This window comes from Myxine glutinosa, chromosome 5, assembly GCF_964187855.1.
Source record: "Myxine glutinosa chromosome 5, kmMyxGlut1.1, whole genome shotgun sequence".
Classification (NCBI taxonomy): Eukaryota; Metazoa; Chordata; class Myxini; order Myxiniformes; family Myxinidae; genus Myxine; species Myxine glutinosa.
In genome coordinates this window covers 4,494,140-4,515,945 of record NC_136265.1, presented here as the reverse complement: position 1 = coordinate 4,515,945, position 21,806 = coordinate 4,494,140, and the positions used below count along the sequence as shown (strand labels likewise).

Genomic DNA, 21,806 nt, shown 5'->3' with positions numbered 1-21,806 from the left:
CGCACACAAGCCTAAGATCACCATGCGAAATGCCAAGCGTCGCCTGGAGTGGTGTAAAGCTCGCCACCATTGGACTCCGGAGCAGTAAAAACGCATTCTCTGGAGTGATGAATCACGCTTCACCATCTGGCAGTCCGACGGACGAGTCTGGGTTTGGCGGATGCCAGGAGAACGCTACCTGCCGGAATGTATAGTGCCAACTGTAAATTTGGTGGAGGAGGAATAATGGTCTGGGGCTGTTTTTCATGGTTCGGGCTAGGCCCCTTAGTTCCAGTGAAGGGAAATCTTAACGCTACAGCATACAATGACATTCTAGATGATTGTGTGCTTCTAACTTTGTGGCAACAGTTTGGGGAAGGCCCTTTTCTGTTTCATCATGACAATGCCCCTGTGCACAAAGCGAAGTCCATACAGAAATGCTTTGTCGATCGGTGTGGAAGAACTTGACTGGCCTGCACGGAGCCCTGACCTCAGCCCCATCGAACACCTATGGGATGAATTGGAACGCAGACTGCAAGCCAGGCCTAATCGATCCCAACATCAGTGCCCGACCTCACTAATGCTCTTGCGGCTAAATCGAAGCAAATGTCCACAGCAATGTTCCAACATCTAGTGGAAAAGCCTTCCCAGAAGAGTGGAGGCTGTTGTTGCAGCAAAGGGGGGGACCAACTCCATATTAATGTCCATCATTTTTGAATGAGATGTTCGGGTGTCCACATACTTTTGGCCATGTAGTGCACCTTCATGGGATATCCTAACAATTCACACTGTAAACATATCTTCGTGGGATATCCCACCATTCGTACAATAAACATAGCTTTGTGGGATATCCCACCATTCACACTAAATTTAGCTCCATGGGATGTCCTGCCATTCACACTGTTAACATAGCTTCATGGGATGTCCCACCATTTAAACTGTAAATATAGCTTCATGGGATGTCCGACCATTCACACTGTAAACATAGCTTCATGGGATGTCCGACCATTCACACTGTAAACATAGCTTCATGGGATATCCCACCATTCACACGACAAACATAGCTTCATGGGATATCCCACCATTCACACTGTAAACATAGCTTCATGGGATATCCCACCATTCACACTGCAAACATAGCTCCATGGGATGTCCCACCATTCACACTGCAAACAGCCTAATGGGATATCCCACCATTCATACTATAAACATAGCTGCGTGGGATATCCCACCATTCACACGGTAAACATCTTCGTGGGATGTTCTACCATTCACACTGTAAACATAGCTTCACAGGATATCCCACCATTCACACTGTAAACATATCGTCGTGGGATGGCCCACCATTTGCACTGTAAATATAGCTTCATGGGATGGCCCAGCATTTGTACTGTAAATATAGCTTCATGGGATGTCCCACCATTCACACTGTGAACATAGCTTAATGGGATGTCGGGAGAGAGAGAGAGAGAGCGGGAGAGGGAGAGCGGCCTCTGTGGGCAGGCATTATGGCGTCAACAAATCCACCGTTTGCTACATGCGGAAGAATGAGAAGCCAATCCGAGATAGTGTTTTGGCGAGCGCTGTACCGAGCACCAAGGTGGTCATGCAGGTCCGGGACGTCCATATTGAAAGGATGGAGAAGGCTCTCAGCATATGGATGGAGGACAACTCACAGAATAACATGCCTTTGAGTGGACCTCTAATTGGTTCAAAGGCAAAACTTATTTACGAGCATCTGGTTGGCATGGGTGGTGCGAGCATGAATGGTGCGCTGAGTGATGACGGCATCAGGAGCCCTACTTCATCACAGTAAGTAGGGGATGGTTTCACTGCTTGAAGGAGTGGTACGGTCTTAAAAATGTAAGGTTCACAAGCTCAGAGGGAAGCGTGCCTCTGTGGACCATGACGCTGGACCAGTCGTGGACCAAAAGCGTACCCTACTCAACTCGCGAGGCTGATAGACGAGAAGAGATACCTACGAGAGCAGGTCTTCAACGCAGACATGACTGGATTCTTTTGGAAATAGATGCCAATGAGAACTTTCATCTTGAAGCGTGAGGGAACGGCATCGGGGTTCAAAGTCACCAAGGACCTGGTATCTGTTCTCCTCTGTGCAAACACAAAATAGGACTGTATGATGAAACCCATGATGTTGTACCATTTCCTGAACCTGCGTGTTTTCAAGGGCAAGAACAAAGAAATGCTGACCATGTCATGGAGGTTCAACAGGAAGGTGTGGGTGACTGCAGCAATCCTCATGGGCTGTTTTCATACTGGTTTTGTCCCTTCGGTGGAGAGGTATCTGGCGGAAAAAAAACCTTGCGTTCAAGGTTCTCCTGCTCGTCGACAATGATCTTGGCCTCCCCCACAGACTTGGACGTAGCTCACCCGAACGTCAAGGTGATCTTCTTGCCGCCCAACGCCAACTCCCTGATAAAGCCGCTGGACCAAGGTGTAATCTCCACATTGAAAACTTATTATACCTGCTGCACCTTTTGGGGCATTTTGGATGCGATGGAGTTTGACCCAGGGCTCACCGTCAGCAGTGTTGGAAAGATTTCAACATTGCCCACTGCATTAGCACCATCAATAAGTTTCTGGATGAGGTGAGAGCCTCCACCATCAACACGTGCTGGCACAACCTGTGGCCAGAGGCAGTGAAAAACTTCACAGGATTTCCAGACAACACGGAGGAGAGGCATCTGATTGTTTGTTTGGCATAGCAGGTATGAGGGTAAGGATTTGACGACATGCAGCCTGAGTAGTTGGAGGATCTTATCGCCTGGCATGACGCCAACCTCACCAAGAGAGGAAAGAGAGGATACCATTACCAAGATTTTTGCGGAGGAGGAGGCGGGCAGTGATGAGGATAAGGAGGGAGAGGCCATTGTTGAAGTATTTTTGAGTCGTCCTATATTTATTGCAAATACTTGATAAGCACAGATACTGCAGATTAATGTTTTAATTTTGTTAAAATTATACTTTTGAGACGACATGTCGAGACACCATGCACACATTCTTATTCGTAACTGTACTGGTCCTTGTAAAAGGGCATGCTATAATCTGCAAGAAGGTGCACCCTTCAATTCACCTTTTCTACATGTGGACATCTGGAGTCATAACTTACCCTCTTATTGGCTTCCTTGCAGTGAGAACTGACTCCCTACTATGGCTCTCATAGTTTTAAATACTAGGGCATGCCCGTACTATATATATATCTAAAATTATATCCCCCCCCTCTATTTACATGAAATGGTTTGGTCCATTCGCAAAGCCAAAGCGAACGGCTTGCGAGTACGGTGACAATCCCCCCCCCTCTATTTACATGAAATGGTTTGGTCCATTCGCAAAGCCAAAGCGAACGGCTTGCGAGTACGGTGACAATCCCCCCCCCCCCTCTATTTACATGAAATGGTTTGGTCCAAAGCGAACGGCTTGCGGAGTTTGGTAAATAAATCGCCATAGCTCGGTAACTACTTGTCCGATTAATATGAAACCTTGAAAAGGCACATCCTCGGGTCCCCAGCAATATACCTGGCAAGTTTCAAGTATATTGGACCCGTGGTTGTCGAGAAACAGCGGTCACAGACAAACGACAAACACACAGACAAACACACAGACATACAGAGATTACTGGAATTATAGATAGATGCTTTTGTATCTGAAATGTCTTTTTTATCTGAAATATCTTTTTTTTTTCTAGCATATTAATTAATCTTCTCACTGTCTAAACTTTAATGTCCACAGTATTTGTTTTGTGAGTTCACTCCCCTTTATCAGATCGGAGCCCCGTGCAAGGGCATACATCTGTTTCTTATCAATCGCCTCAGCCTTCAAAGCAAAGTGTATATATTCTAACGGCTCCTAGAACCAAATCGGAGATGTCTTCATACGACATGAGTGTGTGTATCATTTTCTCAGTGCACATATTTATCTTCCTTTTGATGTTCCAACTATGTGATCAATAAATTTTTACTCTGAACCTACTTGAAGTGGTTATTCTTTGACACCATCCAAGGTCCAACCTAACGGTTGGTGTCCTGGGTGCGGTGCTGCAGAACTTGCAGGCAATTGCTGACAGAGTGCAAGCCACCGACCCGGTCATGGAGTGTTACCTCAAACTTAAGAGTGGGTTGGATGACGTGCTGCTCCCCGACAAAGAGCTGCATGGAAACCGACGGCGATCTGCCAGACAGCTCTCCATCACACATTTCTTCCGCCCTGGTCCCTCCACCTAAAGACCATCAGCACCCTCCTATCCTGCTTGTCCTGCCTACCTCAGTGCACAACTCAGCGACCTCACCTGCATCCTCACCTGCCTCTCCCTCAGTGCACGACTCTTCAGCCGCTCATTTGGGTCGTCTTCAGATTTTGAGGAGTTCACTATTGTTATGAATTTTGGGGCTTGGGGCATATATAGATTTAGGTACATCTGTCTAGGTATCATGCTTCGGTTGTTGTTGGTAGCTCGAACCATCTCGATGTAAATAAGTAGACGACCTGTCTAGACCCAATGTCGGATTAAGTGTGTACCTGTGATGATCCGATGATAAATAGTTCTAGGGAATAAGGATAAGACTCCATTGTATGTGAAACCTCTGTGATCAATCCCTTTGTCCCGTATGGCAGCACATCACACGCATTAGCTCGGCCCCATTAGCGCACACATTAATCAATAACCCTCCCTCACCCCCCCCCCCCCCCCCCCTCACAATGACTGACCAAAAGGACTGACAGGAAGCGGCCGCGTACAACGACACCATGGCAGGCAAACATCGTACAAGGCAGGCTGAGGCCAGGCCCACCGCGTGATGGATTGACACCAAGGGTTTGATGGGCAGATGACATGACTGGAAGGAAGCGGCAGACTGATTGGCCACCGACCAATGACACCTCGGCCAATCAGTGAGGAAGGCGCGAAAGAGCCACAACATGCGACGCGCTGATTGAAGGACAAGCGCCGGTGACGTGAGAAGGCGCGAAAGACCACCAAGAAACGATGCACTGATTGGGAGAGATTGAGAGTGACGTCAGAAGACCACCAGTAAAACGACTCGCTGACCGACATTTTCTCTCTCCGCCTCTGCCTGTCTTCGCCTCCGCCTTGCTCTTCCCTTTGCCCTCTTGCGTTGGACTGCCCCTCTGCTTTGGATCTCTTCCCTTTGCCCTCTTGCACTGGACTGTCCCTTTGCACTGGACCTTCTCTTGTGTTGGACCTCGTCCCGTTTGGACCATCGCTCGTTGGACATTGGAAGGACGTTGGCGCGCCGACGATTCTCTTACCAGGCATTCACGCACGGACCTCGTGAACGATCACACGGGGACACGAGGTATGGGTGCAGTGGCGCCCGTGGGCCTGGTGGAGTGCGAACAGGGGCGGAACGAGGCCTACTTCCCGCCGACCGCAGTTACGTCGGACGAAGCAATCGAGCGAGACGATCCCAGACATTGCCAGACTGAGTTAAGCTCACATCCACAAGCACAACATTTTATTTTATTTATCCCTTCCATTCGTTCTGCATTTGAAGTGAGGTGTGGGGACATCCCAATTTAGGATTTAATTTTTATTGTCGCGTTTCCTTGTCCGAATAGTTCTTTTAAATAAACCTTTTATTATTTTCCCTTTCTCTTCGAAATCCGTGTTCAGTTTGAATTATTTCCCTCAGATTGAAGACGCGTGCAGACCGTCAGGTAAATCTCGCCATTTCTTCCTCTTTCCTTCTTCCTCCCACACATTTATAGCAAATCCGCCATTGAACGTCGCCTCGGAGTTGAAGCTCGTTTCCATCCGCGATTCCCCGGTCTTAACCGAGGGGCAATCATGCGACAGTATTTTAATTCTTCATCATCATTTGAAAATTTGCATGTGTTTGTTAAATGGTAAAACATAATGCCTCCGGCGACTTCGTTGGCAGAGGCATAAAGAATTGAAATGGTACCTGGTGTTGGTGGTTTTTTTTAGTTTCATGGTACGGTATGGTTAAGCTGGTTAAGCACTTTTAATAAAGTGTAAGCGCATTCCTTCAATAAATCGGAAACGGTACTTGGTGTTGTTGGTTTTTTTTTTTTTTTTTTTGTTAAAGCTGCGACGAGCAGCTCTATGAGAGGACCGCGTTGTTGTTGTTGTTGGGGTGCCTTTTTGAATAGTGCATGCACATACACTAGGACGTGTGTTGGTATGAGGTAAGAACATCGCAGACTAAAATCGTGATTTGTTTGAAGAAACCAGAATAAATTTAGCAACAAAGACAACATGAATGTTTTCATATCAATCTCGTTTCACAGAACTTGACACAAATTTGGTGTAATTATTGAATAGCGCATGCGCATACACTCGGACGTGCGTTGGTATGAGGTAAGAACATCGTGGACTAAAATCGCGATTTGTTTGAAGAAACCAGAATAAATTTAGCTGAAAGACAAAAAGACACTAGTGCATGCGTATAATTTAATGAATGGTCGCATTTGGTAGCGCATATTGCAATGGATATCCTCATGATTCTACACGTCGCAGCTGGTGACCACACTGTGGTCATTTTTCTCTTGTTTTTTTTTTCATGATACTGTAATCATGTGCATTTGTGGTCGAGAACGTTTTCAATTTTTAAAAAACCCCTTATGAATCGAGAACTGCCAGGGACCTATAACCTTTCCCCATTGAAACAATTCCCAGACTTTTGCGCTGTTGCCATTTGCGGCCTTTTTCATGAATCGGGAACTACAGGGAAACTATAACCGTATCTCCCTTTTTTTTTCTTCATTGAAACAATGGCACAGCATTCGTGGATTTTCCTCGGCATTCGTGGATTTTCCTCGGCATTCGTTGATTTTTCTCGGCATTCGGGGATATTCCTCAGCATTCGTGGGTTTTCCTCGTCATTTGTGGATTTTCCTCAATGTTCATGGGATTTTTTCCTTGACATTCGTGGGATTTTCCTTGACATTCATGGCATTCGCGGGATTTTCCTCGACATTCGCGGGATTTTCCTCGACATTCGCAGGATTTTCCTCGACATTCGCAGGATTTTCCTCGACATTCGCGGGATTTTCCTCGACATTCGCGGGATTTTCCTCGACATTCGCGGGATTTTCCTCGACATTCGCGGGATTTTCCTCGACATTCGCGGGATTTTCCTCGACATTCGCGGGATTTTCTTCAACGTTCATGGATTTTCCACGATTCCAGAACTGCTGCGAACCTATCCCCCCCTTTTACCCATTGAAGCAATGCTCCCACATTGGCAGTTCCAACATTCATGGCATTTTCCAGGAACGTATCCCCCACAAATGCCGGGGTCTGACTGTATGTAGTACATATACACAGCATAATAATGAAAGACCTGTGCTTCTGATTGCCCACTTACCCCAGCGATGGCAGCTGTCAGCGCATCAGGAGGGTTTTCTGGAGGAGGTGTAACTGGTGAAAGGCGAAGCCTCGCTGACTTGTTCCGGCCACCAGTAGAACTTATACACAGAGGAGGATTTATGTCGGTAGGTTTATGTTCGATGTTTGTGTTCGATGATTAATTATTGAATAACTGCAAAGTTGATTCAAAGTAAAAAATTATTACGACACATTTACAGTGTCTGTGAACCTGCGGTGCTGTGCTCTCCCATATCTCACTCCCCCGTGCTCCATGTCCAGGCTCGTTTGGCTGCCGAGCAGAGACATTGCTGGCTGCTCGTGAATATCCAGGATGCCAGTGACTTTTCCTCCCAATGTTTGAATCGAGATGTATGGAGCGCAAGCAGCGTAAAGGAGGCACTGAAGGAACACTTTGTTTTCTGGCAGGTAACGGCAGGATTCAGGTAGAGGTGAAAGCATTGGCATTTTAAAACCTGGAGTTGTGATTTCCTTGTTGTCTCTCTCCCTCTATACCTCCTGTAGGTGTACAGAGATACCGAGGAAGGGGAACGTTTCTGCCAGTTTTATAAAGTTTCTTCTCTCCCGCACATTTCCATATTGGAACCCGCTACAGGTTTGCTTTTCGAGGCTCGTGGAAACGAGCAAATGTGCAGGCGAGTCTCGGGTTTCAAGTTCATGATGATTCCCAACGATGCTGTACCCTCAAATGTCATTAGTTCACCGTCATGATGCGACTGGTTGGATTAGCGATTTACATTTGGCTGCTTCATGCAAATGAAAATGTTCCAAGTGAAGGGAAACACAATTGTTGAGCTGTGAGAGAAATGTCGCTTGCATTTGACGGTGTAGCATTGTAGGCCATTTGCTATAACAAATCACTGAGGAAATTGTCCACTGTCTTCCATAAATCGCCAAATGAGTGGAAATTCCTATAGAGCGTTTTTTTCAATGTCAAGCAAAAACGTGAACAGTTGATTCAAAACAGTTATTTTCATGCTTTTATAGAGTTGTGGGTGGGTTCAACTCGGGCTCTACCTTCTGCTTGTGTCATATTACTATAGACCGATTGACATTGCTGTGTATTACTATGGAGATCTCTGACATCCAGAATGGTGTACCCCCACCTTCATGAAGACGGGGCTACGGTGGGGTTAGGGTGGGGGGTTGTAGTGGGGGGTTAGAGTGAGGGGTTAGAGTGGGGGGTTAGAGTGGGGGTTAGAGTGGGGGGTTAGAGTGGGGGGTTAAAGTCGGGGGTTAGAGTCGGGGGTTAGAGTCGGAGACAGTTGGGGGTTAAAGTCGGGGGACTAGAGTCGGGGATGGGTCGGGGGACGGTTCGGGTGGGTTAGAGGCGGAGACAGTCGGGGGGGTTAGAGGCGGAGACAGAGTCGGGGGGGGGGGTTAGAGGCGGAGACAGAGGTCGGGGGGGGGGGGTTAGAGGCGGGAGACAGAGTCGGGGGGGGGGGGTTAGAGAGCGGAGACAGAGTCGGGGGGGTTAGAGGCGGAGACAGAGTCAGGGGGGGTTAGAGGCGGAGACAGACTCGGGGGGGTTAGAGGCGGGAGACAGAGTCGGGGGGGGGGGGTTAGAGGTGGAGACAGAGTCGGGGGGGTTAGAGGCGGAGACCGAGTCGGGGGGGGGGGGGGGTTAGAGGCGGAGACGGAGTCGGGGGGTTAGAGGCAGAGTCGGGGGGGGGGGTTAGAGGCGGAGACGGAGTCGGGGGGGGGGTTAGAGGCGGAGACGGAGTCAGGGGGGGCGTTAGAGGCGGAGACGGAGTCAGGGGGGGTTAGAGGCGGAGACGGAGTCGGGGGGGTAGAGGCGGAGACGGAGTTTGGGGGGGGGTTAGAGACGGAGTCGGGGGGGGGGGTTAGAGGCGGAGACGGAGTCGGGGGGGGGGGGGTTAGAGGCGGAGACGGAGTCGGGGGGGTTAGAGGCGGGAGACGGAGTCGGGGGGGGTTTAGAGGCGGAGACGGAGTCGGGGGGGGGGGGGTTAGAGGCGGAGACGGAGTCGGGGGGGGGGTTAGAGGCGAGACGGAGTCGGGGGGGGTTAGAGGCGGAGACGGAGTCGGGGGGGTTAGAGGCGGAGACGGAGTCGGGGGGGGTTAGAGGCGGAGACGGAGTCGGGGGGGTTAGAGGCGGAGACGGAGTCGGGGGGGGTTAGAGGCGGAGACGAGGTCGGGGGGGGTTAGAGGCGGAGACGGGAGTCGGGGGGGGGGGGGGGGTTAGAGGCGGAGACGGGGGGTTAGAGATGGAGTCGGGGGGGGTTAGAGGCGGAGACGGAGTCGGGGGGGTTAGAGGCGGAGACGGAGTCGGGGGGGGGTTGAGGCGGAGACGGAGTCGGGGGGGGGTTGAGGCGGAGACAGAGTCGGGGGGGGGGGTTTGAGGCGGAGACAGAGCCGGGGGGGGTTTGAGGCGGAGACAGAGTCGGGGGGGGGGGGTTTGAGGCGGAGACAGAGTCGGGGGGGGGGGTTTGAGGCGGAGACAGAGTCGGGGGTGGGGGGGGTTGAGGGCGGAGACAGAGTCGGGGGGTTTGAGGCGGAGACAGAGTCGGGGTGGGGTTGAGGCGGAGACAGAGTCGGGGGGGGGGGTGGTTTGAGGCGGAGACAGAGTCGGGGGGGGTGGTTTGAGGCGGGAGACAGAGTCGGGGGGGGTGGTTTGAGGCGGAGACAGAGTCGGGGGGGGGGGGTTTGAGGCGGGAGACAGAGTCGGGGGGGGTTTGATGCGGAGACAGAGTCGGGGGGGGGGTTTGATGCGGAGACAGAGTCGGGGGGGTTTGAGGCGGAGACAGAGTCGGGGTGGGGTGTGAGGCGGAGACAGAGTCGGGGGGGGGGGTGGGTTTGAGGCGGAGGACAGAGTCGGGGGGGGGGGGTTTGAGGCGGAGACAGAGCCGGGGGGGGGGGGTGGTTTGAGGCGGAGACAGAGTCGGGGGGGGGTTTGAGGCGGAGACAGAGTCGGGGGGGGGGGGGTTTGAGGCGGAGACAGAGTCGGGGGGGTTTGAGGCAGAGACAGAGTCGGGGGGGGGGGGTGGTTTGAGGCGGAGACAGAGTCGGGGGGGGGGGGTTTGAGGCGGAGACAGAGCCGGGGGGGGGGGTTTGAGGCGGAGACAGAGTCGGGGGGGGGGGTTTGAGGCGGAGACAGAGTCGGGGGGGAGGGGGGGTTTGAGGCGGGAGACAGAGTCGGGGTGGGGTTGAGGCGGAGACAGAGTCGGGGTGGGGTTGAGGCGGAGACAGAGTCGGGGGGGGGGGTGGTTTGAGGCGGAGACAGAGTCGGGGGGGGGGGGGTTTGAGGCGGAGACAGAGTCGGGGGGGGGGTGGTTGAGACAGAGTCGGGGGGGGGTGGTTTGAGGCGGAGACAGAGTCGGGGGGGGGGTTTGAGGCGGAGACAGAGTCGGGGGGGGTTTGATGCGGAGACAGAGTCGGGGGGGGGGGGGGGTTTGATGCGGAGACAGAGTCGGGGGGGGGTTTGAGGCGGAGACAGAGTCGGGGGGGGGGGGTTTGAGGCGGAGACAGAGTCGGGGAGGTTTGAGGCGGAGACAGAGTCGGAGAGAGAGGGCTTGTTGTCCTCCGTCGCACCGCGGAGTGAAAGGGGGACTATGGTTTTCCTGTCCGTGCGGGAAACGCGTGCGTACGTGCTTAAGCAAAGGACCGAATTCGAATTTGGTGTTTGGGTGCAACCCACGTCAAAATCCAAGATGGCCGCCGCCATGTATGTCTGAACGTTGAGCGGAATATCTTGAAAAATAAGCGAAGTACCAACTTCTAATCTGGTGTGTGGGTGTATCTAGGCATAAGGAAGAACGCTATTGAAAATTGGGTCGCCACGTCAAAATCCAAGATGGCCGCCACCATATATATGTCTGAACCTTGCAGGCTAAATATCTTGAAAAATAAACGAACTACTAACTTCTAATCTGGTGTGTGGGTGTATCTTCGTATAAGGGAGAACGCTATTGAAAATTGGGTCGCCACGTCAAAATCCAAGATGGCCGCCTTGCGTCTTCCACTTTGTCAACTCTCATCACTTCACCGACTGGGGACCTAGGCGTAACGCTTGTTTTTCCTCTCAATTTGACTTGCCGCATCACATGAAAGTTAAAAATTCGCCAAATTATCTTTGCTTTTGTTGTGGTTAATATTTATCACCGACTGTTCTTGGTAATTAGAGGCCTTTGAGTACCAGTAATAGAAAATGCTGTCTGCGTGCAGGTGAAAAATTGGCAGAGTTTGTGGCCTCTGACCCCACGTCATTTCTTGACCTTGCAACCGATTTCCTGTCTCACCACGATCTTGCTGATGCCAGGGTAAGGAGGTTATACATTTTATATTGTATGTTATACATTGTGCTCTGGTGCCAGCGAGGCTCATTTGAAACAAAATGTAACATTTGGAATATCTCTGTGAAAAACAAACCCGTGTAAGTTGGTTGGTGAACAATTGTGATTTTTACCCTCATCTGAGGAGAGGGCATTGCATTTGAGTGTCTGTCTGTCTGTGTCTGTCTGTGTCTGTCTGTCTGTCTGTTTGTCCGCACAGAATAAATATGATTTTCTCTGCAACTGTTTGTCCGCACAGAAACAGTAGATTTTCACCAGAGGTGCACCTCCACATGTAGAATTTTTAATGATAATTATGACGTCATAGGTCACGTTGTATGGGCGCCATCTTGGAAAAACCGAAAAAAAATTGCACCTCTATCTACGAAAGCGCTGAATAGAAATTTTTTAGACATGGCTCATTGTAAAGAACTCTCCATGTGGAATAACATATGTTAACGATGATGTCATGGCTAACCCCCGCTCTAGCGGGGAAAATGGCCTTAAAACGATCATTCATTCATTCATTTTCAACGATGATGTCATTGGTGTCTCCATTATGACGTCAAGTACAAAACTTCATCCGATCAAGATGAAATTCCTTGAGCATCATCTATGGATAAATTGGTCGAGTAAAAAAATAATGATGACGTCATCGGTCACGTGGTTCGGCCGCCATATTTGTTTTAGCATAAAAGACTTAAAAACCACTGAAAGCACGTCCCGGCAAGGGTCTGCAATCTCTGCTTTTCTAGTTTGTTTGTTTGTTTTGGTAATCAAAATGAGTTTGTGTGATTGTGTGATTGTACATTATGATGAATTGTTAAAGGAAAATGGCCTCATGCACTGATACCATCCTTCTCCATCCCAATTTCCCATAAAGCCAAGTCAATCAGCTGCACCTGTGCAAGCAGACACAAGTTGTGATAAGTCGGCTTCCAGCTTCACCAAATCCAAATGGGAGGGTAGGTTTCAATGAATGAAAATGTCAGACTGCACAACAGGACTCAGAGTAGGATAAACTGTCTCTCTAACCTGAGTATTACTCATTGAAAACCTCTGGTGGACATATGCCGTGCCTTGCCGTGCTTTGAGAGATTGTCTGATTATCCAAAGTTCTGCAACATGGTGTCGGTACTGCCAAAGCAGTCTCTTGACAGTGGTTATGCCAAGTGGGTGTTTGGCTTTGCTGGGCGTTGGGTTGGATGAACCCTGGCGGTGGTTTGGATCTGCCAGGCAGTGGTTTGGGTATGCCGGTTTACTTGTGCTCCGTGGTTTAGTGGTGCTGGGCAGTGGTTTGGGTGTGCCGGTTCATTTGTGCTCCGTGGTTTAGTGGTGCTGTGTCGTGGTTTGGGTGTGCCGGTTCACTTGTGCTCCATGGTATGGTGTTGCTGTGTCGTGGTTTCGGTGTGGTGGTTCACATGTGCTCCGTGGTTTGGTGGTGGCGTGGTGGTTCACTCGTGCTCCATGGTTTGGTGGTGCTGTGTCATGGTTTGGGTGTGCTGGTTCACTTGTGATCCATGGTTTTGTGGTGCTGTGTCGTGGTTTGGGCGTGGTGGTTCACTTGTGCTCCATGGTTTGGTGGTGCTGTGTCATGGTTTGGGTGTGCACTGGTTCACTTGTGATCCATGGTTTTGTGGTGCTGTGTCGTGGTTTGGGTGTGGTGGTTCACTTGTGCTCCGTGGTTTGGTGGTGCTGTCGTGGTTTTGGTGTGGTGGTTCACTTGTGCTCTGAGGTTTGGTGTTGCTGTGTAGTGGTTTCAGTGTGGTGGTTCACTTGTGCTCTGTGGTTTAGTGGTGCTGGTCAGTGGTTTGGGTGTGCCGGTTCACTTGTGCTCCATGGTTTGGTGTTGCTGTGTAGTGGTTTCGGTGTGGTGGTTCACTTGTGCTCCATGGTTTTGTGTTGCTGTAAAGTGATTTGGGTGTGCCAGTTCATTTGTGCTCCACGGTTTGGTGTTGCTGTGTCGTGGTTTGGATGTGCCGGTTCATTTGTGCTCCGTGGTTTAGTGTTGCTGTGTCGTGGTTTGGGTGTGCCGGTTCATTTGTGCTCCGTGGTTTGGGTATGCCGGTTCACTTGTGCCCCATGATTTGGTGTTGCTGTGTCATGGTTTGGGTGTGCTGGTTCACTTGTGCTCCATGGTTTGGTGTTGCTGTGCCGTGGTTTGGTTGTGCCGGTTCACTTGTGCTCTGTGGTTTGGTGGTGCTGGTCAGTGGTTTGGGTGTGCTGGTTCACTTGTGCTCCGTGGTTTGGTGTTGCTGTGTCATCGTTTGGGTATGCCGGTTTACTTGTGCTCCATGGTTTGGTGTTGCTGTGTGGTGGTTTGGTTGTGCCGGTTTACTTGTGCTCCATGGTTTGGTGTTGCTGTGTGGTGGTTTGGTTGTGCCGGTTCACTTGTGCTCCGTGGTTTGGTGTTGCTGTGTAGTGGTTTCGGTGTGGTGGTTCACTTGTGCTCCGTGGTTTGGTGGTGCTGGTCAGTGGTTTGGTGGTGCTGTGTAGTTTGCTTTGCCATAGCCCTAACATTGTTCCTCTTGCACCTTAACAGATGTGAAATGCACAATGTCGGACTGCGTGCCAAGGGAAGAATGTTCAGGAAACTCTACAGAAGTTGGAGTTGCAAATCAAGATGTACCGAGCAATATCGAGGAGGATCAGGCGGATGTTGGAGATGTGAAAACCATGTCCGTCAAATCAGGTAAAATATTTTAATAATCTCTCACCTGTGGAACCGACTTCCTGAGTGCACAACAACAACATGCATTTTAAGGCCATTTTCCCTGCTAGAGTGGGGGTTAGCCTTGCGGTCCCCATGACAATCTTCTCCATTTTGCCCTATTTTCTGCATCTCTCCTTGTTAACCCCCTTGCCCGCATTTCTTCTTCATCATATTTAGCCAAGTCTTTCTCGGTCTTCCCCGTCCTCTACTTCCTTCTACATTCATTTCCATCACTCTTCTCAACCAGTCACTTTCATCCTTCCTCAACACATGACCAAACAATCTCAACCTGTTCCTCTTCACAGCATCAATCACAGGCTCTATTCCCATCGGGCTCTATTTTTTCCCGGTCTTTTCACCCCATACTTCCTTGTTTTAAAATCTCAACTCAAAAAATAAAAATAAAAATATAATATTTCCTTCTCTGTTCTTATCCGTTTGTTCGTTATTTGTTCGTTCGTTCTTCGACCACGTTGTTCGTGATCACGTCATCACGTTGTTAAAAAAATGTTTAAATTGTCCCCTGAAGAACTGTATTCTGTCGTATACGAAAACACCTTTTTCTTCTTCTTCTATAAAAGGATGCTTTCGACTTGCTCACCAAATCTATTCATTCCAAAAAAAAAAACCCATCTCTTACAGTGCCTCTTTCATACATTCCCTAAACTCTCCAGCACTCCACCCATCCTTCAGCGTCCTCAAACGTATTTTTGACTCGAAGGTCTCAAGAAACTCATTTTGCAATAAATGTTCGTTTCTCATTAATCGTACACTTTTCAAAATCCAATCTCACCCCTCCCCTCCAAATCTTCCCCATCACCCCTTCTCTCCAAAACTTCCCCATCACCCCTTCCCTCCAAAACTTCCCCATCACCCATCTCTTTCAAATATTCCCCCTTGCCCCTCCCCTCCAAATCTTCCCCATCACCCATCTCTTTCAAATATTCCCCCTTGCCCCTCCCCTCCAAATCTTCCCCATCACCCATCCCTTTCAAATCTTCCCCCTTGCCCCTCCCCTCCAAATCTTCCCTATCACCCCTTCCCTCCGAGACTCTCCCTCGCTCCTCCCCTCCTAGACTCCCCTCTCACCCCTCCTCCTCAAAGCGTCCTCCCCGCTTCTTCCCCCTTCCAACTTTCACCTTCATCTCCCTCAACCTTCTGCCTCACTCTTCCCCCTCCTCAAATAACACCTCACTGCGCCTCACCCAATCACCATCAAACCTTTTGTCCGCCCCATTCTTCTCTTTCTCCAAGCTATCTCTGACATCTCTCTGAAATCTCTGAAATCTCTGACACACCTTCAGCAGCTCTCCCTACCTCTTCCTCCTCTTCCACATCTTACCCTACCGCACCCCCCCCCCCCCCCTGTTCTGTATCCGATGCTCCCCGTTCCTCTTCTTTAACAGTATGGACCTCAAACATCCGGGGCCTTCGCTCAAACTTGACTGATCTCTCCATACAGGTGGCTTCTGACAAACCAGACGTGATCTGCTTAACAGAAACTTTCCTCCTTCATGATGTCTCTGATTCCGTGGTATCTCTCCCAGGTTACTCCCTCCTCCGGTATGATAGACCTGAGCCTCGTCCTGGAGGTGGGGTTGCTATCTTTATAAAAAAAACTATCTTCCTCACTCGCCCTGCACTGCCCTCTCTCCACCTCACCCCCAGGAATACCTTTGGCTACGGCTTCCCCTTCGCTCCCACCTTTTGTTCATATGTGTGTTGTACCGTCCACCAAACAGTGATGACTCCATCTACATCTCGCTGTCTGATAATATGGCAACTTCTATCTACCCATCCCAACTCTCTCTTCCTCATATGTGGTGATTTCAATTGTCACCATGCCAGTTGGCTGGGTGTGGGTACCACTCTCACCAGCCATGGCTCTTCAGCAAAGGACTTCTGTGACTCACTGGGACTGACACAATCTGTCAATTTCCCGACCCGGATCTCAGTCAACGGAGCATCTTCTCTTCTGGACTTGGTTATGACTAACTTCCCTGAAAATGTCTGGTGCTCTTCTTCTGCTCCAATCGGCTCATCTGATCATGTGGTTGTTAAAGTGGACATCTCTCTGACCATTCTCAGAGAGCCTCCTCAGCGTCGACGAGTCTGGCATTTCACTCAGGCCAACCGGCACGGTCTTCAAGCAGCCATCAACCATCTGGACTGGTCTCCCATCTCTACCGCCTCTGACATCAACTCATCCTGGGAATTCTTCCAAAGTAAATTGCTCTCTCTCATGCACAGATTTATCCCATCTCGTCTTCAGTTGTCATACCCTTCCTCCCGTCCATTGCACACGGAATCTTGTGGTGAGGCTATTGCCCAGAAACAACTTGCTTTCGTCTCCTGGAAAGCAAATCCAACGGAAGGAAATCTCATTTCCTTTCACAAAGCCCGAAACAAGTGTGTGTCCACCCTCAGGAGAGCCAGGAAACAATATCTCTCCGTTCTCAGGACCGAACTCTCTTATCTGTCTCCCTCTTCCAAATCCTGGTGGCATCTGGTCAAATCTGTTTCTGGTGTTTGTTCCCCCTCCATCCCCTCCCTCACGTCAAACGGCCACACGGCTGACTCCGCACATGAAAAAGCTGAATGCCTCAGCTCTGTGTTTGCCTCTAAATCCTGTGTCCCAAACCCATCCCTCTCTGTACCCACCGTACCCAGTCGTACCCAGCTGCTCCTGGACTCTGTGTCCTTTCCTCCTGACAAGGTGGAAAAGTTTCTGTCAACCCTCGACTCTGATTCTGCAACTGGACCTGACGGCATCAGCCCACGGGTCCTAAAATCCTGTTCTTCCGCTCTTTCACTTCCTCTCTCTGTTCTCTTCACCCTCTCTTTTGCTCAAGGTCATCTGCCATCTGCTTGGAAATCTGCCAACATCACCGCTTTGCACAAAAAAGGTGCAAAAACAGATCCCAGCAACTACAGACCAATCAGCCTTCTCCCAATTATCACCAAAGTCATGGAATCCATCATTGCTTCAGATATGAAATCTTTCCTCTTCTCCAATGGCTTGATCTCTGATCATCAATTTGGTTTCAGACCTGGTCACTCTACTCTGGACATGCTGCTTCTGCTTTCTCAACAATGGATGGAGGTCCTCAATGCCAAACAGGAAATTAGAGCTGTCTCCCTTGACATATCACGTGCCTTCGATATGGTCTGGCACCCCGCTCTGCTCACCAAACTCTCTTTTGGTATCCATGGAAATTTCCACGCATGGCTGGCGGACCTCCTCTCTAGTCGTAGTCAACGTGTGGCCCTGAATGGGTTTCTCTCATCTCCTCTTCCTGTTCAGGCTGGAGTTCCCCAAGGCAGTGTTCTGGGCCCTGTGCTTTTTCTGGTCTTCATCAATGATCTCTCTGACTCTCTTGAAAATCCTCTCTATCTCTTTGCTGATGACTCTACTCTCTGTCACTCCATTCTTCATCCCTCAGATCGGCAGTCTGCAGCCTCCTCGCTCTCTGCAGACCTGGACAAAATCACAGACTGGGCAAACAAGTGGAACATGTCTTTCAATCCTGACAAATCTCACACTCTTATGATGTCTCTCCGAAAAGACCGACTGGACAACCCTCCCATCCACTTTCTGAATAATCCTCTCCAAGAAGTTCTGTCACTCAAGCTTTTGGGTCTCACTATCTGCCATGATCTTTCCTGGGAAAACCACATTTCAAATCTGGCCTCCAAAGCCAGTCGCCGACTGGGCATCCTCCGTCGTGCGAAGTCCTTCCTTGGCACACCTGAGCTCCTCACCACATACAAGGCTTTCATCCGCAGCTCAATGGAATACTGTTCCCCCCTCTGGGCTGGGGCTCCTGCCTCACACCTAGCTTGTCTTCACGCTGTTGAAACCAAAGCGTTCAGAATCTCACTCACTCACCGCATGCAGGTTGGTGGTCTTTCCCTCTTTCCGACTCCTCTCTGGCCTTGCCCCCCACCCCCCAGCTCTCTCTGGGCTCTGTCCAGCAAATATTCCTTCAGGTCACACAAGATCTGCCTGCAACCTTCTTATGGTTAAACTGCCAAAATCAAGACTCTCTGCTCACCTTCACTCCTTCATTCCTCTTTTCTCCCACCTCTGGAACAAACTCCCTCACTCTCTTCAATCCCTCTCCACCATCCAGGTCTTTAAAACAGCTGTTCACCACCATCTCTTATCTTCCCCCATCCAAAACCTTTATCTTTTCTACCCCCGCTAATTTCACCCCAATTCCACTTTTTTGAAATACCAACTTCTGTCCTGGAAGTCCTTGGTGTCCTTGTGTTTTATACTTCTCCCATCCCCCCCCCCCCCTTCCCACGCCTCCTCCCCCCCAAGCCCTCTCCCTCCCACACATCTCCCTGCTCTCAAATGTTGTATTTGTGTGCTTCCCCTTCTCTCCCCATCTTGTCTTCCGCTCCCTCTTTTTATATATTTTGCTTGTCTGGTTGATTTGTTTGTGAAGTAAATGTTAGCTCTTTCACGAGCCTCGATTCAGTATACAAAAATTTTTTTTTTTTCGCAATTCATCATTTGTCTTTCTCTCTCTCAACGATACTACACACATCCACCGAACCATTCGCATTTCCACCCTTTCCAGCCTTCGTTGCTGCTCTACATTCATGACCCATGTCTCGCTCCCATAAATCATAACACTTCTCACACATGCAGCATACACCTTTCCCTTCAGCTTCAACGACACTCCCCTCCTCATCAGCACGCCACTCAGTTCCCGAAACTTCTTCCATGCACATCTCACTCTAGCAACCGTTGCCGAGTCTGATCCACCTTCTCCATTCAGCATGTCTCCGAGATAGCAAAATGTTTTCACACCTTTCAGCTTCACGCCGTCTCCAAGATCCAACTCAACATTTCCTCCATCTGCAGCTCCCTCTGTGCACACCTTACATTTGAATGTAGCTGCCACACTGGTTAATGACCCTCTCAGACCGCTACATTTTTGATGAACCCACTCAGCGCACATTGTACATTGAATGGAGTTCACTCCGACACCCTTCCTGCACACAGCACATGGCCACTTCCCAGTTCTTTCCACCTCACCACATGCTTTACCACTTGCCATCACCTTCGTCTTTACTATATTCAACTTCAGACCTTTTGTCTCCATACATTCATTCCACTTGTTCATCTTTTCCTTCAGTCCATCCATACTTTCCGCAATCAACACCAGATCATCTGCATACAACAACTCCCACGGTAAACCCTCCTTTACATTCTGAGCCAGCACCTCCATCACAGCTACAAATAGTGGTGGACTTAATACCGACCCCTGATGCACTCCCACCTTCACCTCAAACTCACCACTGTTCCCGTCCTTCGTCCTTGCAGCTGTGCGCGCTCTTTTGTACATTGCCATCACTACTCTGATCAACCATTCCTCCACTTCTAACTTCCTTAATGCCCATGTCAATACTTCGCGTGGAGCCCGATCGAATGCTTTCTCCAGATCAACAAACCCAAGAAACAACTTCTTCCTCTTCTCCATGTACTTCTCCTGCAACTGCCTCACAATAAAGAGCGCGTCTGTCGTTCCTCTTCCTGGCATAAATCCAAACTGCATTTCGTCGATCTTCACCTTCTTCCTTATCCTCCTCTCCAACACCCTTTCCAATACCTTCATTCCATGCTCCAATAACTTTATCGCTCGGTACGAGCCACACTCCAGAGGGTCACCTTTCCCCTTGTATAGAGGGACGAGGGTACTCAGTTCCCAATCCACTGGAATGCGGCCTTTTTTCACCACCAGATTGCAGATCTCTGTCATTCTCTTCACACCCCAACTTCCTGCTGCCTTCAACATATCTCCCACAACTCCCGTCGGCCCTCCCACTTTTCTACTCTTTATTGCTTTTATCGCTTCCTCAACTTCCTTCTCGGTTATCTTCTCTGCCGGTCCTAAAACTGGGTTACTCTCGATGTTGCCATCCCATTCATTCTCTGTATTCAACAGCATTTCCATATATCTTTTCCATCTTCCTTTAATAACATCTGGGTCCACAACGATCTGTCCCACTTCATCCTTCAAGCAACTCACCCCCATCACATCACACCTCTCTTTCGCTATCTGCTTTGCAATCCTGAATACCGCTCTCTGACCCTCATCCGAATCGAAGCGTTCTCCGAACATTTTCCGACATCCCTCCTGCGCCTTTGCTACCTCTTTCTTTGCAGCCTTCTTGGCTGCCTTATAACTTTCATGCTCTGCTGTTTCTGCTCCCGTACCCTTTGCCTTCTGCCACTCCTTGAACGTCTTCCTCTTCTCGTCAATCCTCTTTCCAACTTCATCATCCCACCACCATGTTTCCGAGTGCCTTGGTGGTCCTTTTGTCCATCCACATACCTCACCAACGGCTCCCAACAGACTATCTTTCATTGACATCCAACCACGTTCAAGCTCAACCACATCATCCTCGACCCTACTCAGCCTCTCTTTTAATTCCTCCCTTACTGTCACCTCTTTCAACCTCCACACCTTCATTCTCGGTTGGTACTTCACCCGCCGAGCTCTTCTCGCACCTTTCACCCTTATGTCGCAGACAACCAAGTGGTGCTGTGAAACAGCCTCCTCCCCCAGGATCACCTTTGTGTCCCGGAGGTGCCCCCTATCTCGCCTACGCACCATCAGCTAGTCAATGGTTGTCGTCGACCCACCTGATGTGTATGTAACAAGCGTATTATCCCCTTTCTGGAACTGAGTATTACAAATCAACAAATCAGCTCCATCAGCAAACTCCAAAATCCTTTCACCTTCTCCATTTCTCACACCAATCTGCAGGGTACAGCCCGAATATCCATAACCCACACGAACTCCCTCAAAAGCGTCCATACTCCTTCCTACATGTCCATTTAGGTCTCCTCCCACCACAACAACTTCCTCATCTTTCACGTTTTCCATCAGCTTCTCTATCGCACACCAGAACTTGTCCTTCTCTTCATCGCTCCGACCAACCTGCGGAGCATATCCCGAGATGTTCACCAAGAGCTTTCCAATCATCATTTTCACCATCATCAACCTATCACTCACTCTAGTCACACTCACCACACTGTCTACAAACTCCTCAGAAAACAGGACACCAACACCATTCACGCCCTCTGGGCACCCTTGCCACACAAACTTGTATTTCTGTCCCTGCCTGTCCTTCACCATTCTCACACCACTTCCCTTCCATCTCGTCTCTTGCACACAACATATGTCCACTCTTCTTCTGACCAATACTTCCACCACTTCTCCTGATCTCCCTGTCATTGTCCCTACATTCCATGTCCCAAACCTCAGAAACCGATCCCCACTTCGGGCTGCACCCTGCCAATATGTAGTTGTAATTGTCATGGTTCTCTTTTTGAGGCAATGTTTTTATGGCCTGATGCCCTTCCTGATGCCAACCCTTGTAGTCGCCTCTTACGACACGCAGGGATACGGTGTACCTA

The 21,806-nt window shown here is 49.7% G+C and overlaps 1 protein-coding gene across 2 annotated transcripts in view; it reads left to right on the top strand.

Moving 5' to 3' along the window:
• Positions 1 to 21,806, top strand: part of UBXN7 (UBX domain protein 7) — a 40,515-nt gene that overhangs the window by 15,870 nt on the left and 2,839 nt on the right. For both annotated transcript variants that reach the window (XM_078777509.1, XM_078777508.1), the window contains 6 exons: positions 7,352 to 7,473; positions 7,628 to 7,774; positions 7,871 to 7,961; positions 11,549 to 11,643; positions 12,539 to 12,620; positions 14,198 to 14,347. In XM_078777509.1, the coding sequence (XP_078633635.1) occupies positions 7,352 to 7,473; positions 7,628 to 7,774; positions 7,871 to 7,961; positions 11,549 to 11,643; positions 12,539 to 12,620; positions 14,198 to 14,347 (687 nt within the window). The remainder of the gene's footprint in view (positions 1 to 7,351; positions 7,474 to 7,627; positions 7,775 to 7,870; positions 7,962 to 11,548; positions 11,644 to 12,538; positions 12,621 to 14,197; positions 14,348 to 21,806) is intronic.